Source organism: Macrobrachium rosenbergii, chromosome 42, assembly GCF_040412425.1.
Source record: "Macrobrachium rosenbergii isolate ZJJX-2024 chromosome 42, ASM4041242v1, whole genome shotgun sequence".
Classification (NCBI taxonomy): domain Eukaryota; kingdom Metazoa; phylum Arthropoda; class Malacostraca; order Decapoda; family Palaemonidae; genus Macrobrachium; species Macrobrachium rosenbergii.
The window spans coordinates 42,281,608-42,305,395 of NC_089782.1; the positions used below are offsets into that span (position 1 = coordinate 42,281,608).

The 23,788-nt window shown below is 38.8% G+C and overlaps 2 protein-coding genes across 6 annotated transcripts in view; one reads left to right on the top strand and one right to left on the bottom strand.

The window, feature by feature from the left end:
• The window catches only part of LysRS (Lysyl-tRNA synthetase), a 202,666-nt gene extending 193,977 nt beyond the window's left edge, over positions 1-8,689 (top strand). For all 3 annotated transcript variants that reach the window (XM_067086226.1, XM_067086227.1, XM_067086225.1), the window contains 3 exons: positions 1,007-1,100; positions 4,476-4,742; positions 7,067-8,689. In XM_067086226.1, the coding sequence (XP_066942327.1) occupies positions 1,007-1,100; positions 4,476-4,742; positions 7,067-8,392 (1,687 nt within the window). In that variant the 3' untranslated portion in view covers positions 8,393-8,689. The remainder of the gene's footprint in view (positions 1-1,006; positions 1,101-4,475; positions 4,743-7,066) is intronic.
• A 327-nt stretch (positions 8,690-9,016) lies between these two features.
• Daao2 (D-amino acid oxidase 2) overlaps positions 9,017-23,788 on the bottom strand; it is a 61,487-nt gene continuing 46,715 nt past the window's right edge. For all 3 annotated transcript variants that reach the window (XM_067086235.1, XM_067086238.1, XM_067086237.1), the window contains 3 exons: positions 23,522-23,639; positions 13,685-13,786; positions 9,017-13,266 (listed from right to left, as the gene is read on the bottom strand). In XM_067086235.1, the coding sequence (XP_066942336.1) occupies positions 13,144-13,266; positions 13,685-13,786; positions 23,522-23,639 (343 nt within the window). In that variant the 3' untranslated portion in view covers positions 9,017-13,143. The remainder of the gene's footprint in view (positions 13,267-13,684; positions 13,787-23,521; positions 23,640-23,788) is intronic.

Here is a 23,788-nt window from a genome sequence, read left to right on the forward strand (position 1 = left end):
TGGTTAAAAGATGTAGGCTAGGAAATCATCTGTGCCAAAGCACCCTAACATTTCAGTATTGTCTAATCTACAACTCATATTGTAGTTGCACAGTTTTATAGCATGATAAATTTTTGAATACCTTTCTTAGGATATTGAATCACTTGTATCAACATTTTTCATTGTCATATTCAAGTTAAATAAATTATGGCTTAGGTTAGAAATCATAGTTAAGAACATATATGAAGATTGTGTAAAAAGACAAAACACCACTTGAACATTTCACTTTTTTGCATAAGTTTTGCAAGTTTAAAATACATTGATGAAAATTACCTAAAGAGGATTTTTGTAATGTTAAATCAGGCATGGTGGAGGCAATTTGTGACTTATTATTCTAGGATATTGTATAAAAGTTATGCACAGATATATCATAGTGGTATAAGTACCAACTTGTTTTTACTTACTGACTACGTTACCTTTTGTTTTTATCATGTTACACCCGGGTAAAGTAATTAAAATTTGTCAGTATGCAATGCATTTCAAATGTATTTTGTAATATTATATACTGTAGCATGTAAGTATTGAGGAAAATGCCATGATTGGTAACTGGTATTTAAAACTTTGAAATTGGATAAAATTATACTGTTAAACAATTCCGTTAATTTTTAAACATACATATGCTAAGGTTTTGTGCATGTACAATATGAATATAGTTCCCAAACTTTTGTAGATTGTAGGGAGAACTTTTGTAGAATGTAGGGAGACACTAATTTTATAGTATGAACTATGCTTCACAAAACAAACCAGGTGATGTTATATAAATAGAATTGTGTAAGTTCAGGCTTTATATTTTGATTGTCAAAAAGCACGAAAACAAATTTTGTTGAATTCTTGTGGACTTGTATAAACACACAAGTTTTTGTGAAAGTAGAGAGTACTGTATGCATAATATAATAAGAGGAATTAGATGTTTAGTGAACCAGACACCATGTTTCATTACAACTAATACATTATTACTTTTTTCTAGTGAGCTGAAAAGGCGACTTAAAGCAGAAAAGAAGGCACAAGAAAAGGCTTTGAAGGAAGCAAATAAACCTGAGCAGTCCACAAAACCCAAAAAGGTATTTGATATAATCATATGAACTGTAGTGCTTTGTATGATGAAAGCAAGATGGTTGGGTTTACAGGCTGTTAGTGCTGTAATTGATATGAAGTTTTAATAGGAATGTTGAAGTAGACTAATACCTGTGACATGGGGAAGAGGTAGGCTGCAGATAGTTTGCATTACTTTGGTTTAAGGAATTTACAATTTAGTGATTATGTACAGACTAGAAAGGACAAATTGCATGGTAAATGAAAGACTGGAAAGTCTGCAACCCATATAGCTTAACCAACCCTTTATCTTCTGTGTGACCTGTTAATTTCCTGTCCCTCATACTTGTTACCATTATGGTAGCTTTATTGTACTTTTCACTTGACATTTCATTAGTACTGGATAACAGATAGAATTAATACATTGTGTTCTTCAAGCACTCTTATCAGTTTCTTTTTGTGCCTTCCAGAATTGCTCTTGTTTTCATAACAAAAAAATTACCTCCATAGCAGCTTTGGGTCAGAAAGGGTTGGTTTTTCGGTTGAATAGTAAAATATAACTTGGGAGAGAAAAATTAGGAGGGAGATGCAACCCTGGAATTTTGTCAGAGCAAGGCTTCTAGTTACTGAACACCATCTTTCAAGGATTGCAGATAGAAGTTATCATACAAGAGTAGAGAAGCTGAAACGCACATTGATTTTATTACTGTTAGTGCAGGCAGCATCAGAGAAAAGTATTGCACTGTCATACCAGGAAAGGCATGCTTAGCACACTATCAAGCAGACTTGGTAGTGAGGGATAGAACAGCGAAAAAAAAGACAATCCAAAGAATAAAAACATGACACTGAAAAATGTCCAAGAAAAAAGTCTCGGCAAGCAAAGCACCATAAATTGGTTGGTTGGAACCACGCAAGGTATACAGTACAAAAAAGCAGCTGTAGTTGTATGTGGTGTGCAACTGGTGAAGTGATATAGATGAAGAGACATGGTAAAGGAAATCAAGATGTAGAAGGCACCTGAACAGAAATGAGCCTTCAAGGCCTGTCAAAGGACAGGGAGGAGGGAGACTGAAAGGCAGATGCCCGTATGTCCATTAAGGCCAAGTATCTTCGTAAAGATGAAAATGGAGAAATAAAATTGAAAGAGGTACTTGAATGAGCCAGTATTTTGAAGGCATTCTGAATCAAAGTAATAAGTGGAGGATGTTGCTGTGATATGGGAATCATAAAGTTTGAAACAGAAGAGGTTAAAAGGGCCTGTTCAGAATAACAGGAAATTTAATGAAAACAGCAGAGGAGCCAGTTATTGATGACTTGCCAGAATAGATGAAACTAACACTGGAACAGATATAAGCAGCTTAGGGTAAGAGGTATATATACGGTAATAATGGTTTCATGGTTTTACAGTACAAAGAAAAGGGGATGCACTGCAACTGGAAAATCGTAGTGACAAGATTCCTTAAGCATGTTTTGAAAACATTGAAGAAGGTGAAGGAGAAGCTGGAAAATCAACAGTAATCAGTTTAAATAGCTTGGTTTCAGTCAAGGCTCACTTTTGCACCCTTTGATGTTTATCATGGTAATAGTGGAAGCTGCAAAGTGGTGTGTGGGGAAATCATGTTATAAATGAGGCAGTGGTGAAGAGATGTAGTGTCCTGTGATTGGGAAGTACACTGAGATCTAAAAAAAAAATTAGGTGATTTTGATGACAGGATAAGGAGCATTTAGTGGGAAAAACAAGCCAAGGAAGTAGCAGGACAAAGAACAGTAAGTATTCTTGGGAAATTATGGAAAAATATGAAGATCTAAAACTGCGAGTTCGTGCAGAAAGTGTATAAGACAGTGGAAAAGCTGAATTTCACACTAACTCCGTTAAAAGTAAAGCAGACATAAAAAGCATGTAGTGACGACGATGGGGTAATGTTGAGATCTGTGAGTATATCAGGTAATTTCTCACCTGATATAATTCTGCACTGTGGCAATAATGTACTCACTTGATGTCATCAAAAGTGAAAGTCCAGTACCGAATGCATTATATGTTGTAAGGAAGTGACATTCTCACATACACCTGTTTTAGATACTGAAGTACTCTTTTCTGTGTCTAGTGAAGTTACATTCTTGTAAGAGCAGTTAATGTCCCTCAACAATCTTGGATATTATTCTTTTCTGTTTCTAGTGAAGTTACATTCTCGTAAGAGCAGTACAACATTCTTATCGATGTGGTAGGATTTTAGTTTTTTTTTTTTTTAATCTATATGTATTTAAGCAGCAGTTGTGTGCCTACAGTGTATCCCATACTGTATAAGTATCAGCTTCACACAAAAATCTCCTCAATTTGGTGGATTGTACCCAGTATTTTTCTCTTTGGCAAGCCTCAAGACACAGTGGGAAATATTTGGAATTCTATCCTTGCTAATTTGAGGAGTTGCACATAAAAATGCCTTATTTGTGTTGTTTTTTAAATATGGTGCTTACATTGACTACAGAATCTTGCGCTTTTTATATCCACGTGCACTGTATCTCCTGTGTAAAATATTTGCAATAAATTTGCCTCGTATCTTTTTATGTATAGGAAATATTCCATGTGACAGCTTTAGAAACCATACATCTTACTGACATTGTACTGTTAAAGATATCTCCAATTACAGAACTTGACATTAGGTTGGCCAGCCTCATGAGAGGTGAACAAGTAGCTGAATGGTCTGGTTAAACTAATTAGTAATACTGTAATACTTGACAGAAGTTTTTCTTTATGTACTACATTAGGGAACTTGCCCAAAGTTTTAAAGGCTCATTTTCCGAGAAATTTATTGCAGTGGGAACTTGGACATTTCAGTATTTGTAAGCTTTGTGGTTACAAGGCATTTCAGTTATTAAGAAAGTATATACACTTAAGTTAAAACTGAGGAAATTTATACATGTCTGTAGGTTGAAATTTTTTTAAGTTCAAATTTTTATTGAAGTTTATTCAGTAGAGCTGTATTAGTAAATGTAAGGACGACTAAGGAACACGATTTATCTCGATAAACTCCCCAATCACCCCAAGAATAAAGGACACAGGATTACTTTTGAGGATGGTATAAGCCAGCAAGTTTCTGAATCTTGGATGTAAATTTTCCTATTAGTCTGCTCTGTTGTAGATAAAAAAAAAATAAACTTCTCTTTGATGGTCTTACATATGCTGCGAAGGCCTTCCTTTTGGCTGTACAACATTTTACTGTTTAATACTTCAGGTTTGGAGATGAAGAAATCATTTCTTCTGAGTAAACCTGATGTGAGACTTCAAGAATCTTGTAGGATCTACCACAATACAAGTTTAAATATTACAGTGTCCTGTTTATTGTGTTTAAATATCATATGTTCAGTTTATAATAGTATTTCTTATATTTACACATTTTTCTCAGGTAAATGAAGAAGAAATAAGTGCCAATGAATACCTGAAATTAAGAACACAGTATGTTCAGCAACAAAAAGATGAGGGAAAAGTTGTATACCCCCACAAATTCCATGTGTCAACATCACTTTCCGACTTCATTGAAACATATGATAGTTTAGATGAAGAAGTTGAAGGAAAAGAAGAGGTCACAGTTGCAGGGAGGGTTCATGCTATAAGAGAGAGCAGCCAGAAGTTACGATTCTACGACCTGAGAGCTGAAGATGTCAAATTACAGGTGAGTGTTCATACTTGAATTAAGCTTCTTATGCTTTATGAGTGTTTTCCATCTCATAATGACCTGCATTACAAGTGTGGAAGTCAAGTCTATGTGCTTAACTCTTACGTTACATTTTTTTTTTTTTTTCAAATGTCAAAAATAAGCATGTTTTTATAAATTTTTTTTAATGTTCCATATGAGATATGTAGTGCATGACTTTTAAAGAAAATTATTAGTAATTTACTTTGGAATTCAGTAGACTGTGATTTACAGCTCAACCATCACTAAACTGACATGATTGGGACCTGCAGGGTGCAGATTAATGATATATTGCCAGATTATTTAGTGGTTAGGGTAGAATATGCTTACCCCATCACTTAACCATTTCATCCTACCTTTAACATACCCTGTAAATCAGTACTAGTTAGATAATAAGGCAAAAAGAAACACTGAATGAAAATCAAGTGAAATTTTAGTGAAGCATAGACAAAATAAATGGTGTAGGTAATTCTTTTAACTTACACATGAACTTTCATCACTGCTGCTTCCAAAGTGATGAGCTTGGATTTGCAGCTGCTGCATACACATTTACGTGTCATGAGGTGAATGCTGTCAGGGTTCCCATCTTCCTTATCTTGGAATTTTTTTTATATGTATTTTATGCCTATTCTCATTTATGTTTTTATTATATTTTTCATTTTTTTATTTTTACAACCCAAAAGATAAATGCAATCGTGTGTGTAGGGTACGTACAAATGCACAAACTCATTCACTGGCATTGGAGAAATTGCTACAGCTTGTTTTGGTTCATGTTGTCTCACTTAGATTTTTTATGATATTCTCTTTCATGTTTTTAATGTATTTTCTAATTTTTTATTTTTACAACCCAAAAGGTGAATGCTATCGTGTGCATAGGGTACCTACAAACGCATAAACTCGTTCACTGGTGTTGAAGAACTTGCTATAACTTGTTTTGGTTCATGTTATTATGCTTATGATTTTCTTATTTATATTTTGTGCTATTCTCATTTATATTTTTACTGCATTTTGTAATTTTTTTACAACCCAAAAGATAAACAGAACCATGTACATAAGGGTACATACATATGCACACAAGTAGCACCAACAAATAGTATCGGCAGGTTGGTGCGGTGACCTGGGAAATTTGAAATTGCACTAGCTGAAATTAGTGCTGGTTTAGTGATGGAACCAGACTAACGATTGCTGGATTAGTGATGGTCAGTTGATATCACATTTTTACATTCCTAAGTTAGCTCGGGAGTCGTAGAAAAATAGGATAATTAGAAAAGTGATTACACTAGATAATTTTGTTTTTGAATCATACAGTATTTTGAAGAAGCATCATTATATTATTCATGCAACATTATCAAGTTTGAGAGATAGATTTTATAGTTGAAGTAAGTAGTTCTTATGCAATAGATTTTATAGTTGAAGTAGTTCTTATGCATAAGAATGCCACCCATTGTGGTGTTATAGTTTATAACAGCTTTGGTTTTCTGTATGACATTTCCTCTTTTGTCAGTTTTCCAACTTCGTGCATTGGGAATGGCAGACAATAGTGATAAGTCTCTCTTGTCTTTTCTTGTCATTGCTGTAACATTTGAACTTACCTTGAAATCTGAAGACAGATATTTACGATTATATGTATTCCCTGAAGTAATGAGCTTCCTTACTAATCACTACTAGTTTCTTAAGTCATTCATTTTGATTTTGGTGGTAATGAGATGGCAAAAATAATGTATTTCAGGAAATGCTTGAGCCATTTGAGACCTTTAGTTGTCTCATAAAAGTAAACAAATGACACCCCATTTATTGAGGAAAAACCACCAAATGCTTGCTGATGGGACACGGGATAGAAAACAGGAATGTACCAAAGAACAAGTAAAATTGGGATCATAAAAATAAGTACAGATATTTCAGAATAATGGAAGATTTTTCTTGTGATTGTAAAAATTAATACATGGCAGTGCTTCATGGTTCTTAAACATATAAATTAGTACTTGGATAATAAGTGAAAGGTTTAATAAGAAAAATTTCACTATACAGTATTCTGTCATTTATGCTAACATTTTGTTAGTATTATTTGGAGTCTTGTTGCTCTTTACAGCATTTTGTTTGTTGTTTGAACAAGCAAGATTTTTGTAGAGCAGTGCTCTGTGAACCTTGAAATATTAAAAATGTTGAAAAATCATTGGTTTTAAAGGTTATTTATTTATATAAAAAAATCCAGAACCTGGAGGATGGATTAAGGAATGGCAGTTTTCTAATCAAAGATTAAGTGTAGTAAACTGTAGTCTCCATTGTTGTGTTTTATTTTACAGGTAATGGCAAATTTAAGATTTTATGAAAGTGAAGAATCTTTCATGGAGGATTGCAACAAAATCAGAAGAGGAGACATCATAGGCGTGAAAGGTTTAGCCTTGCGTACAAAAACAGGTGAACTTTCCATCCGACCATCTAAAATAGAGGTATTAACCCCTTGCCTGCATATGCTGCCTCACCTTCACTTTGGTGTGAAAGACCAGGAAACGAGATATAGACAAAGGTATTTAGATTTAATTATAAATTCTGATGTTCGTAAGAAGTTTATCGTCCGTGCAAACATTATTTCTTACATCCGTAAATTCTTTGATGACCTTGGTTTCTTAGAAGTGGAAACGCCCATGATGAATGTTATTGCGGGAGGAGCAACTGCAAAACCTTTTATAACCCATCACAATGAATTGGACATGAATCTTTTCCTTAGAATAGCCCCAGAATTGTATTTGAAAATGTTGGTTGTTGGTGGCATTGACAGAGTTTATGAAATTGGAAAGCAGTTCAGAAATGAGGGTATTGATCTTACTCACAACCCTGAATTTACAACCTGTGAATTTTATATGGCATACGCTGACTATAGTGATTTGATAGAATTAACAGAAAAGTTAGTGTCAGGCATGGTTTACAGCATTTTTGGTTCATACAAAGTCAAGTATCAGCCACAAGGACCAGGTGGTGAAGAATGGGAAATAGATTTTAAACCACCTTATCGTAGGCTTCATATGTTCCCAGACCTTGAAAAGGCCTTAAATGTTAAGTTGCCTCCTCCAGACCAGTTAAACACAGAAGAATCTCGCAAAATTTTGAGCGACTTGTGTGAGAAGCATGAAGTTGAGTGTCCGCCGCCAAGAACAGCAGCAAGACTGTTAGATAAGCTTGTGGGAGAATTCTTAGAAGAGCAGTGTATCAACCCAACATTTATTATGGATCATCCACAGGTTATGAGTCCTCTGGCCAAGTACCACCGATCCATCAAAGGTTTAACTGAGCGATTTGAACTTTTTGTTGCCAAAAAGGAAATATGTAATGCATACACTGAGTTGAATGATCCTCTAGATCAAAGGGCAAGATTTGCACAGCAAGCCCAAGACAAAGCTGCAGGAGATGATGAAGCTCAGATGATAGATGAGAATTTCTGTACAGCATTAGAATATGGCCTTCCCCCAACTGGAGGATGGGGAATGGGTATTGACAGATTAACTATGTTTTTGACTAATTCTCACAATATAAAGGAGGTTCTATTTTTCCCAGCAATGAAACCTGAGGAGCACAATAAGAAACCTGGTGATGATAAGAATGGAGATAAAGAAAATAAACCTGTAAGTTAACATAAATGCAGCTCTAGTTTGTTGCTGTTAAGTAAATGACTCGCTGCATATTTTTTTGAGGGTTATTTTTTACTTATGGCTTTACACTTTTCATAGCTTTAAATGTGTACCTCTATAAATTGTAATTTGAAGGGGATAGAAATGAAGGGTAATGTAATTTGAAGGGATAGAAACAAGGTTATCAAATTTTATTGTAATTGTATGCAATAGTAATTTCTCTAAAAAATAAACGGTCCTAAAGTCACGTGGAATTTTGTGGGTTTTATAAAGTGATTAATATATATTCAGTGTAGTGGATGAATTAGTTTTATTTCCATAACCACTATTTTCATGAGAAAAGAAATGTTTGGAGTGGAGCATTAACTGCTACCGATGACAGCTGATATGACTTCAGTGTGTAATAATGTAAAGTATTTTACTACGGGTCAGTGTGTTATACACCCATCTGCAAAACTTCAGTAATGAGCCAAAAGACAAGTACATGTTTTGTTTATTGGCAGATTAGGTTTTTTCAGTTTAGCACACAAAGCTTTGAAACTCAGCTGGTAGCATGAAGAGTAATGATCAACATAATTGTAAAGTATATCCCTAAGTTCGGAAAGGACAATAGTATATTAACTGTAATAAATGTAAGATTAAATTATCATTATTACACTTTCCCAAAGGAGAATTATTCTTTTTGAGACATTTTATGATATATTTGGCTAAATACTGCAAACAGAAAGTTCGATGTTTGTGAAAGCCTTATTCATGTCAACACAAAAACAATATTTATGTTAACACAAAAACAGACTTGTCATCAGGAGAAGGATTATAAGGATGCTGTAATGACAGCTGCATTGTCCTGCCATTTCTTAAGTACACAAGTAATTTTTCTTACATGTGTAATGGCAAACTAAATATACCACTAAATCAAAATGCAAACAAAAAATATAAGCTGACCCTAACATATATATAAAATTTAGTTAAAGAAATATTTCACTACTAACCCATTAATTACAGTTAGAAATAATTTTTCACTACTAACCCATTACTTATTAAATTAGAAGTAATTTTTCACTACTAACCCATTACTAAGTTTTTGTGCTACTGCATAACCCAATAACCTAGACACTCCACAGAAGATACACTTCAGTTTCACCTCAGTGAGTATGCATCTGGGTTCAGTAGGCCACACGTGATGTTCCAACCAACTATGAAGAGAAAAAGGGGCTCAATGCCTGTAAATAATGGGTTTGCGTTAACAAATTAGTTGTGGTTTTAACCACTTGTGATGTTCCAACCAACTATGAAGAGAAAAAGGGGCTCAATCCCTGTAAATAATGGGTTTGCATTAACACATTAGTTGTGGTTTTACGTTATATTTGTTTCACTACATAGTCATTACTATACATTCAACCAAGTAGCTATTTAAGGTGGGAAAACTTCCAAAGCTGCCACCCCACATGATAATTTCAGCCAGGATATGTGGGAGTTGTGTGAAGCTCCAAAGTAAACAAACACTGTACAGTAACCAGTTTTGATGACTAGTGACAGGTAGTGAATTAAACTGAAATTTAGTTAAGCTGCTGGTTTTACTCTTTTGGGTAGATTAACGAGAATGAAGCTTTCCTGACCGTGTGACAGCAAATATGGCAATTATGAGTCTGCTATTGAGGCACCTCCACTTTCCCCAACAAGCACGCACACACTTCAGTAGTTCAAAAAACCTGTCCAGCTGCTGTACATGCCCATGTGGAAAAAACTAAAATTCTTTAAAGAAAATCTAGAACTAGTTGATGGTGATTTCACTGGAGCTGCATGTAAAATGGAGCCAATATCCAAATTTCTGTCAAAAGCCAGACGTTGAAACCAGCCCTAATTTCACAACTACCTTTACCTAAAGCTCTGCTTGTCTCAGCCATAAAAGAATATTATATTCTGGTTAAACTTAACCCTTTCGCTTATGACCCCTACAAACAATTACGTTTGTGGGAAGTGTCAGTATGCATCTGTTCAGATGCATAGCTCTGACAATTTTCAAGGTAGACTGCTCAATTTTGTTTCATTTTGCAACAATGATTGCTCTATACAATGGCATAAAAAAAAAAAAAAAAGACTCCCAAAATAACTACGCTACATAGAGTAGAAATGACATGAGAAAACTTTGCACTTTCTCCCCCCAAAAAAAACTTTGCAATAGGTCAGAAGCATACAGAGATAGGCATGGAGCTGTCTGCTCTGAAGAAGTATGATGTCTCCTCAAAAATGTAGCGGGAACCTGCAGAAGGGTTGATGGGCAAGTATTCGGAAATACTCATCCTTCAAACGAAACAAAGGAATCAAAGTCTGACTTCTTGATGTTTGTATGGAGCGTGTTGTTTGTCTTGAACTAAGGCTGTTGAAATGGGTTGGGGAAAAAAAGATTTATGAATTCTAAATACCTGTCACCTTCTCTACAAGAGAGGGACAGTTGTAGACACTGGGAACCGGATTATACAATTTCCACAACGTATTCATACAGTATATAACCTTTAACTTCCCTGCAGAGGAAACTTCAACAAGCCGAAACAAACCTGTGGATGTGGACCAGATGTTAATGAGGAGTGGTAGGAATTCTAAGGGAAGCTTATATCCTAGCAAAAGGGCATCCACTACCCAGATTTCAGTCACTGAAAACGATCCTCAAGTCTAATTGCACTCCCCACCAGCGGCTGCACATGGGGAGGAAAGCAGTCTTCACGTCTTATTCCTACCTCTTAACCTTACTCCCCTTTCAGGAAAGGGAAGGAGTTTAAAAAGGACACCTTCCATGTTTCTGTGATCCAAAGGGACCGAAGACATCATTGGCAGCTCTTGAATCTATTGCAAAACTTGGTTGTACAATGGCCAGTGGCTTAGACCAATTCCAGAACGGATCATTCTGAGGGTGAATGGAAAAAAGAAGAGGATCAATCCTAACTCTGAAGTTTCTACCTGGCACACTCTTGGTTCCCTGTGTAACCCCATAAATGGATCAGTATTGACAAGTCTCGAACACTTGTTACAAAAAATTTGAATGACTCCAGTCGACGTTACGAATAAGTCATCGAGAGAGGTCGAGGGAACCAGAAAGCGAGATGTAGAACACATTCGAGTAAATCTGAAAACCAAAGAATCGACAGCAGTTGAAGGCCATGGACGATCTGTAGAAAGAGGAGACGACATTGTACAGGTCCCAAAGAACAGTCGTTTAACGAGGCTGTGAAAAAAGTTGCTATGACGGCAGCAGTCCTGGCCACGTGAACTGGGCCGGGGGTCATCCCTCATACGTTGGGAAGACAAACATCTTACTCTGTCACCTCCGTAAGATAATTTGAGACGTCTTCTGCCTGTACCCTAGCAAAAGGACAGCACTAGTTGAAATTTCAGGGTTGCAGGAGAGGGAAGAGACTTGTAATTGTTCCAAGCAGAAGGAGAACTGGCAACGCTATGCAAAGGCCAAACTTTCTTTTGGTACGTAAAAGATGTTTAGCTTGTCTTTTGCTACAGGAGAGGGGAAAGTGGATGGTGACTGGGAATAAGAGAAATACTGTATACAAGAACTAGTGTCACTTCAGGTGTAGGGCCATGCTAACATCACAGCACCTTTCCAAGGACATGTACACTCCCTTCCTCTGCATGATGTACGTTTTATGCTTGGGGCTACAACTGCTTGGGGGACATGAGGCATTGGTCCTGTTTGTTCTCAATGATAGGATAAAAACTGGACCAAAAAATAATTTAAAATAAAAAAAAGCTGAAATGTACAATGCCATGACTCAAAGCAAGAAGGAAAGGTTTAATGGTAATCAGCCAGACTACTGCCAGGAGAGCAAGACGAGATGTGTCCACAATCTATGGCAGCTGATAAAAGAATGGATGGCATGCATAAGATTAAAGCGATGGGAAACCCCTCTTACCCCTTCCCCACCAGAATACTGTCCCTGTTAGTAAAGTCTACAGCCAATCCAGCACATGCGCTGAAGACATAATCCTTATACAAAAGGCAGGCAAAGTTTTTGTATCCTCACAGAAACACAGTTTACATGTACAGGAGATTTTTCTACATTTAACACCTTCCTTTGATTTAGCAACTGAAACTTCCGAGGAACTGAAATTTTCTCTTCCCCTTCAATTATAACATCTCTAGGTCACTATCAAATCATGTCTGCTTCACTGCTTTCAGGGTAGTATGGATCAATGATTTCTTTTCAGGAGTCCAGTATAGATTAAGTCCTGTGTGCAGAGCTTGAACAAGATCAGATTGAGAAGAGCATACCGAGTTTCCGCTGGCTCTAAATATATCGTAGTGCTAGAGGTGTTATGTCACTTAATCCAATCAAGGATCAACTAATGTCAAAGTTCCTGCAGCCAAATAAGTGCTTAAATGGAAAGAACACATAATGCCACTTTCTTTAGGAAGGAAAATTTTGAGCTGTGTACAGGATAACAGACACTATAAATTCTTGTTAGCTGTCAAGTGTACCTGAATGTATACTCAGTCAGGTGAAACATGGGGATGCTTCTTCTGTGGAATTTCTAGGAACTGCAGATATACATAAGGCTAAAGTCAAATCTGGTAAAATACAATAAGTGAATGTTTACCTTTCTGTCAGGAATCAAGCAGGGCATTACATATACGTAAGCAGAAATTTGATACAGCTGAAAGTTACAATTACTGAATTGTACTGGCTTTATAATGTAATCCTTCCAGTCTGCACAGACAGCTTACATGGTAATATGATTAAGCCTCAGAGTTTGCTGGGTGATCCATAGTACTTTTGAATAAGATTTACTGCTAGAGAAGCGGCTTCTTTGCTACATCCCCAAAATGTCGAAATTCCACAGCCTCCATGGCCATAGTTATGCACAACCTGGAAGAATAGAAAGTAAAACATGTAGCTGCCATGATGCACAATCTTTCCAAACATTATGCAAAAGTATGAAAATTATACACTTAAATGTCTTAAGTATGGTTCCTTTGATAGTGATTAGTATGAATTTTATTGGTTTCAAATGGTAATATTGCATATCATCTGTAAGAAAATTAAAGGTACTGGAAAGGAGAACAAGGTAGGGTATACATAGGTTCCTCTATTTGAGATTCAATTAGTTTCATCATACTGATTAAAAAAAAAAATTCAAAGAAATTAACCTCTTGCCATGCCTTTTAAAAGTGACCAACTAGTGAAGCATGGTTTATAGACATTTTAAACCTAAAAGAAAGAACAAAGTAAGTGTATTGTTTACAATGAACCTTAAGATTGCATTAATGCTTCAAGTATATCTTACAGGAATATGACGATCTTTAACAACTATCTCGTCTGTATCAACACGGATTCCACCTTTCCTGCAGGGACGAAGTCCAACCCACTCTTTCACTACTTCACAGTTCTGAAAAAAAATAAAGATAAATATGCTTTTACAATACTTTTAGCATTACATGTTCAGCATTGTAAGTTTAAATACGTATCATGAATACACCAAATTAATTTATTGAGACGTTTTGTACTTTCATAAAACTTGGCTGATAAAACTACAGTAATACTAGTCACTTTCTTAACATCATGCAGATTTTTCTAAGTGCAAAGGCCAATGAAATCTTGAAAGATGGTTTTGAGATGCAATGAGAAGGGGTGGAGAGCAGGCAGTCAGAAATGTAATAGGTACAGAAAAAACAGAATCAACTCAAACTGTGGATAAAAGATAGATGAAGAGCTTGACTATACAAAAATTATAGCAGGATATACACAGTGGAAGACTAACAGAACAGACAGGGATTTAGGCAAAACTTGCTTCACATTCAACCTAAGAAAGGGGAGTTCTGAAGTAAAATGATGATGAAATGCCAATGGAATAAGTAACCTAATGTAATTTTCTAGCACAGGCCCATAGTATGAAAACAAAGGAAGAGCGGGACTGACCCACGAAGGGAGCAACAGACCTTATTCTTGAGGAAAGTCCTGAGTCTGGAAAAGTGGAAGTAGGAAAAGAACTCTGACCTTTCAATGACTACACTGTCCATATAAAAAGAAATTCTGTGGCCTGCACAACAATACATTGCTTTAGAAAGCATTCTCCATGTAGGGGGATACTTCATAGTGTGCTTAGCATAGCACACACATTCATTAGGCCCAGCTTGCTTCCTTCCATAGACTTACATCCTTGCTCTAAATTTCATCTCATGAAATCATCTTTGGGCATGCATTAAGAGTATGGAAGTTTAACCCCATGGTGTCATTAAACTCTCCACTTCATAATAATAAAAGAAAGCACTCCTATAAATTCTAGTCTCCAAAAATGCTGATTTTTAACAAAATATATTTATAATGCATTTATTCTCTAAAAAAGAAAATCCTTAAAGTTTGCTACCACACAAAAAATTTAAATGAAAAAGGTGATGAATAACAGAAACAGGCCTGCACTTGAACTTTAGGCCTAAACCTCATAAACAGACTATCCAAATAATATTGCAAGGGAGTGAGGAAGACTGGCACTTTTTTCTCATTTGCCCTTTTCAATTCATTACAAAAGAAGGTGGAGAACTGAACAGACTCTTTCTTTGTCTCTCAACAAGGGCAAGCAAATGAGCAGCTGAGATTTTCTATCAAAGAAAGTAAAAGTTATCTTTTTGCTATATTGTATATGGTACTGTACTACGGTAGTTTTTTTTTTTTTGTCTTTGCTGGAGAGAAGGACTTACATTGTAGAACTCTTCCAATAATATCTAGGGACTCTTGTTTTTTGTTCTCATACTGTATTACCATTTTACTACTGTATAGATTATCTTTATCAATATTTGTGTCTGTATGCCTTTCCTTCCCCTTTTAATGTTAATTCTGAAGTGGTGCAAATATTCTGTCCATTTTTGGCTTGTTACACACTGGAATATGATCACTGGCTTGCACAGACAGGATTTTAGAAGGCACTACATAGTAAAAGGTTTATACACTTGCGAGGTGGCATTTTTAGAGTAATATAATGTAGCAAGAGTAATATTGGCCTTTACTAGTGTTCCATATCAGATCTGTAGCAAATTTCAGTGAAGTGGTGAAAGCAGACTCTGGTTTCTCACATACTAGACAGGATTTTGGAAATTATAGTGGTATGACCATTTTGGGTGGGCTGTGGAGCTTTACAGTTAACTTCTCAATATGTGCTCTTCATTGCTAGAAATGACAGAGGTGTTGTAGATACTAATGAAACCTTTTGTTTCCTCTAGAAATGCAGTTCCATTCGCAATCATATACGGTAACTGTTGGACAGAATTTCATTCTGTTCTCTAATGCTCTTGGTGGTCCAGGCACTGAATTTTCTTTCTGTATGCACCTTTCATTACCTGGTATTAATACTTGTTGGTTAAGAACTGTCAGATGTGGTAATAAGGTAATCACATAGGGAAATACATTCTGATCCTTCCTGCATATACAGTAAATCTGAAAGAAATAACAGTACCATAGTACAGTAATGAAATAAGAAGTACTGTACTCTGATGATTTTCAGCTCAAATATATATATTTACTGTTTATACTGGAATAAAATTTTTGTAATTACTGTATCAGTATCACCTGCTACCATAAATTTGAAATGACATTTTAAATGAAAAGCCCCTATGTGTGTGTTCATTCCATAAGTAAAAATCCCAACATGATATGAACGGAAAATTAGTTAGAGGTGACCATTTGATCAGCAGCATTCTTTGTAATTGACTTAGGTTCTCTTTGGAAGAGCTATTGTCAACTCAGTATAACTGGACACAACTGTGACATGTCAATGAACATCATTAATCAAACGCCCAAATGCCAGATTTAAACTGATCATCTACCCTATGCAATAGCAGGCATGCATAAAGCCACCAATGCAGCCACATGTCAGCTCTGTATTAAAAAGTACTGTATCTAGACCAGACAATGGAGGTGTTTTCCTGAAAGAGGATAGGCAATTTCTACTGGAGCTAAGGAACTGCCTTGCATCACCTAAAACAAAATGCACAACATAAATCCCAAGACCACCTTTGACAGTAGCAGGGATCTAGAGTGTTTGCAGAGCCAAAATTTGACTGTTTGCGACTTACTAGCCAACGCATAAAATGTTATTTTCATAATAAAATAAATTTTTGAACATACTTACCTGGTAGTTATATATATAGCTTAAGTCCCTGACGTCCACGGCAGAATTTCAAAACTCGCAGGAATTTGCCGATCGGTAGTCAGGTGAACCACCTGTAGCCCTCTACCCAGGTACCTGGAACCATTCCAACTATTCCTCAGATCTTCCATGCCCCTAGTCTCTAGAGGGGAGGAGAGATGGGAATATAATTATATATAACTACCAGGTAACCAGTATGTTCAAAAATTTATTTTATTATGAAAATAACATTTTTAAACATCTAACTTCCCTGGTAGTTATATATATAGCTGATTGACACCTTTGGTGGAGGGTCAGAGACAGCTAACATCGTTGGAATTATAAAGTTGCAAAACAACTCTAGGTTCCTACCTGTTAAGGAAGCTGACTTCAATATTTCTCATTATGTCTGCATTCCTTAAGAGATCCAGCGATCCACCCAGGGGCTGAAAAATCTCTAGGGGCTGTCAACCGGTGTATAACCTCTATGTGACTAGACCTCCTCTCAATACCGGGCGTTACCAAGGAACTTTCATCCCAATGATTGTGGAAGACTGCGCCCAATCTTCACAAACAACCATAAAATTTCAACCATTCCAAGGCAAGAACAAAAGGTATTGTTTTATGGAATTGGATTAAGGAAGCTGACTTCAATGAACTCGCCCTCATTATGTCTGCATTCCTTAAGAGATCCAGCGATCCACCCAGGGGCTGAAAAATCTCTAGGGGCTGTCAACCGATTGTATAACCTCTATGTGACTAGACCTCCTCTCAATACCCTAGTTCCAGGCACTTCCAAGGAACTTTCAAACCAATGAATGCAGAAGACTGCATCCAGTCTTCACAAACAACCATAAAAAAAAAAAATCTCCATCCCAAGGTAAGAAAAAAGGGTATTGGTTTATGGGATTGTAGGGGTATTACCCTCTCCCACTAGTAGATGCTATAAACGGACCCAGCGTATAGCAGTCTTCGTATAATGTTTGGACTCGCTTTAGACAGTGATAGGTAAATACTGACTTGTTTCTCCAGAAGGTAGTGTCCAAGATACTCTGCCGGGACCTGTTCTGTTTAAGTGCTACAGAGGTTGCAACTGCCCTGAACTCGTGCGTCTTTACTTTCAGAATCTTATGTCCAACTCGCTACCTTTCATATGAGCTTCTTTTATCAACTGCCTGATAAAATAAGACAGAGCATTCTTCGACACCTGTACAGAGAGCTTTTTGACTGAGCACCAAAGCCCTTCTGAATTCCTTCTTAAGTCCTTTGTCCTGTCTGGGTAGTGCCTTAGAGCCCTTACCTGGAATAGGACTTTCTCTCTCTTCTCCCCCTGTAATGTCCGTTAGATTCGAATCTCGAACGTTCTGTGTCAGGGTTGTGATGAGTACTCATTTTTGCAAGGAATCCTAGTTGCAGTGAGCAGATTGCCTTGTCTTGTCTAAAGTCCATATTCTTGCTGAGAGCATGTATCTCACTAACTCTTTTAGCTGTGGCCAAACTGAACAAGAAAAGAGTTTTCATGGTGAGGTCCTCTTAAAAATGTTCTCTGTAAGGGATCGAGCTTACTCCCTGAGGAACCTCAGGACCACGTCTAGGTTCCATGCTGGTGAGTTCTGTACTCTCTCCTTAGCAGTTTCAAGAAACCTGAGTAGGTCCTGGAGATTCTTATTGTTTTATAGGTTCAAGTTTTTATGTCTAAAAACTGCTGCCATCATGCTCCTATAACCCTTAATGGTAGAGGTAGGAAAAAATTAAGCTTCCTCTTACGGTGTAGAAGGAAGTCCACAATTTGAGTTACAGAGGTACTGGAAGAGGACACATGGTTGCTCTTGTACCATCCTCCAAATATCTCCCACTTGGATTTGTATACCCTCATGGTGGATGACCTCCTTACTCTTTCTATAGCACCAACCGCCTCTTTCGAAAAAACCTGTAGCTCTTGTAAGTTTTTTGATAGTCTGAAGGCAGTTACTTGTAGCGCTTGGGGGTTTTGGTGATATCTTTCCAAGTGAGGTTGTTTGAGTAGACCTACCCTCTGAGGTAGGCTCCTCAGGATGTCCACTATCCATTCCAGAACCTCTGTGAAACAATCTTTTATCGGCCAGTAAAGGGCCACAATGATCAATCTGGTACCCTCGTGTGAAACAAATTTTTTACAGTACCCTGTGTATTATCTTGAAAGAGGGAAATGCATACACGTCCAAGTTGGACCAGTCCACCAGGAACGCATCTATGTATATAGCCCCGGGATCTGGTACGGGAGAGCAGTAAGTTTCCAGCCTCTTCGTTTGTGCTGTGGCGAAGAGATCTATGCAAGGACGTCCCCAAAGTCGCCACATGTTACTGCACACGTCCTGATGTAGCGTCCATTCTGTTGAGAGGACTTGATTTCTTGCTCAGAATGTTCGCCCTCACATTTTTTCTCCCCTTGGATAAAGCGGGTTACTAGTTTGATATTCTTCTCTTTTGCCCAGAGAAGAGGTTCTCTTGTTGTCTCGTATAGAGACCTGGAGTGAGTGCCCCTTTATTTGCTGATGTAGGCCAACGCTGCCGTGTTGTCGGTGTTGACCTGCACCTCTCTGTTCCCCACTGTGTTCGAACTCCCTGAGAGCTAGAAGGATTGCAGTTAGTTCCTTCTAATTGATGTTTAACTTCTCCTGCTCTCTGGTCCAGGAGCCCGAGACTTATTATTTCCCTAGTGTTGCTCCCCATACTGAGTCCGACGCGTCGGATAACAACACTAGGTCTGGGTTCCTCTAATATAGAGAAGGGACCTCCTGGAGCTTGACGGGGTCGTTCCACCACTGTAAATACGGCCTTATTGGTTCCGAAATGGGGATGCACTTGGTCTCCAGTTCTATTTCCTTGTCCCAGTTCTGATTTAGATGAAACTGTAACAGGCATAGAATTAACCTCCCAAAGGAGACAAACCGTTCCAGCGAGGAAAGGGTCCCCAGCAGACTCATCCATTCCTTCACCGAGCATGTCTGTCTATAAAGTCCTGAAATTTTCTTAAGGCTTGTCCCGTCCTTGCAATAGACGGAAAAGCCCAAAAATCCTGACTCTGAATCTTCATCCTAAGGTATAGAAACTTTTGGAATGGGATCAGCTGAGATTTCTATCTGTTTATCAGTAGACCTAATTCCTTCTATACCTAAATCGTGGTCTGAAGATCCTCCAGGCAGAGTATGCGGGAAGGAGCTCTGAGGAGCCAGTCGTCTAAGTACAAGGAGATTCTGATGTTTCTCGAGTGAAGAAAAAACCTGCTACATTGGCAATCATCCTTGTGAAAATCTTTGTTAGACGCTTGATGCCAGTGCATTTTGCGTCCTGAGCTACCTCCACGTCTTGGCTTCCAATATCTTGAAGCCTGACGTCCTGACGTCCAATGCCTTGACGCTTGACGTCTTGGGTTCATTGACGCTTGTCGTCATGGTGTTTCACTCCTAGATGCTTGACGCCACTGCATCCAGCGTCTAGAGTTTCATTCACTATGTTCAGCGTCTTAAACTTCTGGACGTCTAGAAGCTTTAGTTGGTCTATTATCCTTCTTCTCTTTGCCTGGTTGTCACGCTTGTACCAGGGAAGACAAAGTCTGCTGCATATTTTGTAGGAAAGTTATATGCGGGGCTTCCTGCTGTTGGGGACAGGTTGGGGAAGCCTCAGCTATGGCAATTATTTCCTCCTCATCGTCAATAATGGATCGTGGAGAGGGTTCAGCAGACGAGTACCAATCCTAAGGAGGAAGAGGAGGATGTACGAAAGGCAGCACAGAGTCCGCCACGCTCTTGCAGCCTGGTATCCTGACTGAACAGGACTGTCTACGTTTGTTCTTAGTAGGAAAGCTACCTTTGGGGCTGGAAGGGAAGAGCTCCGGGCTGCTCCAGTGGCTACAACCTGGAGTCTATGAAGTTTTATCATGACGTCCCTCAATATTGGGTAACTTGCTCTTGAGAGGTCTCGACTCCAGAGCCAGACGTCATCCCTGTCTGCTTAGGCTGAAACGAAGAGACCGAAACTGGAAAACCTTTCCCGTGGACGAACTTCAGAAAATTCTTGGAGTTCGGGTGCATGGGGATGTAAAAATACACATCCTGGAGGTCCAGTGAGGCCATCCAGTCATGCTGTCCGACCGCTGCTAGAACCGATTTTGTCGTTTCCATAGCGACCTTCGTTTATTGCACAGAAAAGTTGAGTGCAATCACGTCTAGCACCGGTCTCTAACCCCCCAAGCATTTGGGGATCAGGAATAATCGAATGTAGAATCCTGGGGAATTCGGATCTTGAACTCTCTGTCTGGTCTCCTTTTGCAACATCATAGACACTTGTTGCTATAAAGCCTTTGCCTTTGTTCTGTTGTTGCATTTGGCAGAAAAGTCTAATTGCCTTGTTACTATAGGGTGCCTCCTCAGGCTGGACAGTCTGGCTCCTACCGTAGTCTGCAGGAGAAGAAAGGCAGGTCCTCTTTCTTCCCTGTGTAGAGCCTCTTCTCGTTGCCATTCATCTACCCGCCCTAGAGGAACCTCTATCGGAGGGCCGACCACGAAAGAGCTGAGATACCTGAAACACAGGAGCCTCAGCCTTACTCTTTTCAGCGATGAAAGTCGGTAGGACTTTTCTTGCTGTTTTAGATATTACATCTTACGTGGTTTTCTGGGCCAAGGATGAAAAGTCCTCTTTACCAAATCTTGAGAGAAGAGGTGAGAGGAAAAAAGGGATATAAATCAGTTCTGATTTTGATTGGACGTGACCCCATCAGCCAGGAAAGAGCAAAGATGGTCTCTTTTCTTCAGGATTCCCGCTGAGAAAGATGCAGTAGATTCGTTGGAACTATCTCCGAGTCCTTTATCCATACACGACATCAGATATATGAGTTCTTTGGTGTCAGTCGTGTTGAATAATTCCATCTTCCTTCCTGGGAAGGGGCAGGTATTTTGAGGGGTGGTCCATTCTCTAGTTTGATACTAAACGCTAGACCTTGAGCTAGTTTGGTTGGAGGAAAAACAAAGGCTGTCTTTCATTGTTTCTCCTTCGAAAGTATCCATTCTTTTAAATGCTGCCCTCTTAGACGCCTTCACAAGAGTAAATTCTGAAGGCGGGAATGAGGAGCAGTCAGGATAAATTTCTCTGGAAAAAAATTTCAAAAATAGCTTCATAAGTCTTTTCAAGTCTGATGAAAGCTGATGGCCTTTTATATTGTCTTCATCGGAAATCTCTACAATAGGATTCACAGGAGAATGCGAGATATTATCATTCTCTTCTTCCGATTTTCCAAGACGGAAGTAGCGGCGTCTTTCAAAATATCATCTTGACGCCTGGCGTCCAGTCTCTGACGCCTGGCGTGTTGGCGTCCATTTTCTTGAAGCTAGGATGTCTTGGCGTCCAGCTTAATGACGCCTGACATCCTGGTGTCTAACTTCTCGACACTTGGCGTCCTGGCGTCCAGCTTCTCTCGCCTGATGTCCTGGCATCCAGCTTCGACGGCGCCCGGCGTCCTGGCGTCCAGCTTCACGCCGGCGCCCGTGACGTCCAGCCTCATGACGCTTGGCGTCCTGGAGTCAGCTTCGACACTGACGCCCTGGCATCCAGCTTCTCGGCGCCTGGCCCTGGCGTCCAGCTCGACGCCCGAAATCCTGGCGTCCAGCTTCCTGACGCCCTGGCGTCCAGCCTCTCGACGCTTGATGTCCAATTTCTTGACGCCTGACGTCCTGGCGTCCAGCTTCTCGACGCCCGACGTCCTGGCATCCAGCTTCTCGACGCTCGATGCCCTGGCGTCCAGACTTCTAACATTTGTTGTCCCGCCAAACCTAGAGGTTACTTGAGAACTGGCCGCCTGTGCGACATCGGTCAAAAGCTTCCTCCGGTTGACGTACAGCAACTGGTGGACGAAAAAACACTTTAACCTCGCCTTTCCTATGGCGAGGGTGAGCGTCCTGGGAAATGTCAACAGGTACGCTCGAGGGGACGACTGCTCGGTAGCTAAAGCCTCTTATCTCCATTCGTCTGTCGACTTTCCTTCTCACAGGGGTTGGTGAGCTTGGAAGAGGTCTAGGACTAGGAGCACAACAGGACCGAGCGGTCGCACCCTCCACTGCACTTGCACTAACAACATATTAACACTTGTATTTTTTAGATGTCTTATTGTCGATCACATATTATCCCTGTCTTCTGAGAGGGATTTTACCTGTTGGGCCAGGGTCTGAATGGCAGCCAACAAATCATTAAGTGTTGGGTCCTTACCTGTTTCAGTAGGGGGTTCAGAGACTACCACTACGGGAGAAGGATCAATAGGATAGTTAGCAAGGGAAAAAGAATTAACTATTCCTGGTTATATCAAGAAGAGTGAGACACAGTACTCTTGGCTCTTCTGAGCCGGTCTTCCATTCCCGTCTTCAGACATACTGAGTGGGGATCCAAGGAGACTTTAGCAAGCCGCTTGCATCCCTACACACACATTTTCACACTCAATGAAGTCAGATATGTTATAAGAAAATCCAAAAGCAAACAGGCGAAAGCCAAGCCAAAGTGTACTTCACCAAAATAAGATGCGAAAAAAAACACGGGCTACGAGCGAAATTCCATCGATGTTACCGACACAGTGGCAAGGAAGATCTGACGAATAGTTGGAATGGTTCCAGGTACCTGGGTAGAGGGTGCACAGGTGGTTCACCTGACTACTGATCGGCGATTGCCGCGAGTTTTTGAAATTCTGCCGTGACGTCAGGGACTTAAGCTATATATATAACTACCAGGGAAGTTAGATGTTTAAAAATACTGCATTGTTTTTAAAACCCTGCCTTAATTCATATAACTTATATGATGATTTATTTTTCAAGCCTGTAACTGGAATCCTTTCCCTAACAGTAAAATAATCATGACATATAAAGAAGACCCATGTCCCCTGTAAGTTTATTCATAACATTTTGCAGCATTTTCTTATCTACACACTTTATTTTAACTTGGGCATTCCTGCTTTCTCCTCAATCTATACTGATTGCTTACCTTGAGGGAAGGCATACTTTCAATACAGTTTCTCCAGATTGTCTCACTATCCACAGGATCTACTTCTCTTCTCCAGTCATTGTCTTGATGAGTGCCTCCGAGAACTACTTTGTCTATACTGGAAATTTAATGAAAATATATAATACTTTATAGGAATCATAATTGTGCACTAGAAGTATTAAAAAGGATATTTGCCATAAAGGTAGTACTATTATCAGCTACTTTACCATAAAATTGTTTTTTTATTTAGCTCCCACAAGGATGGCC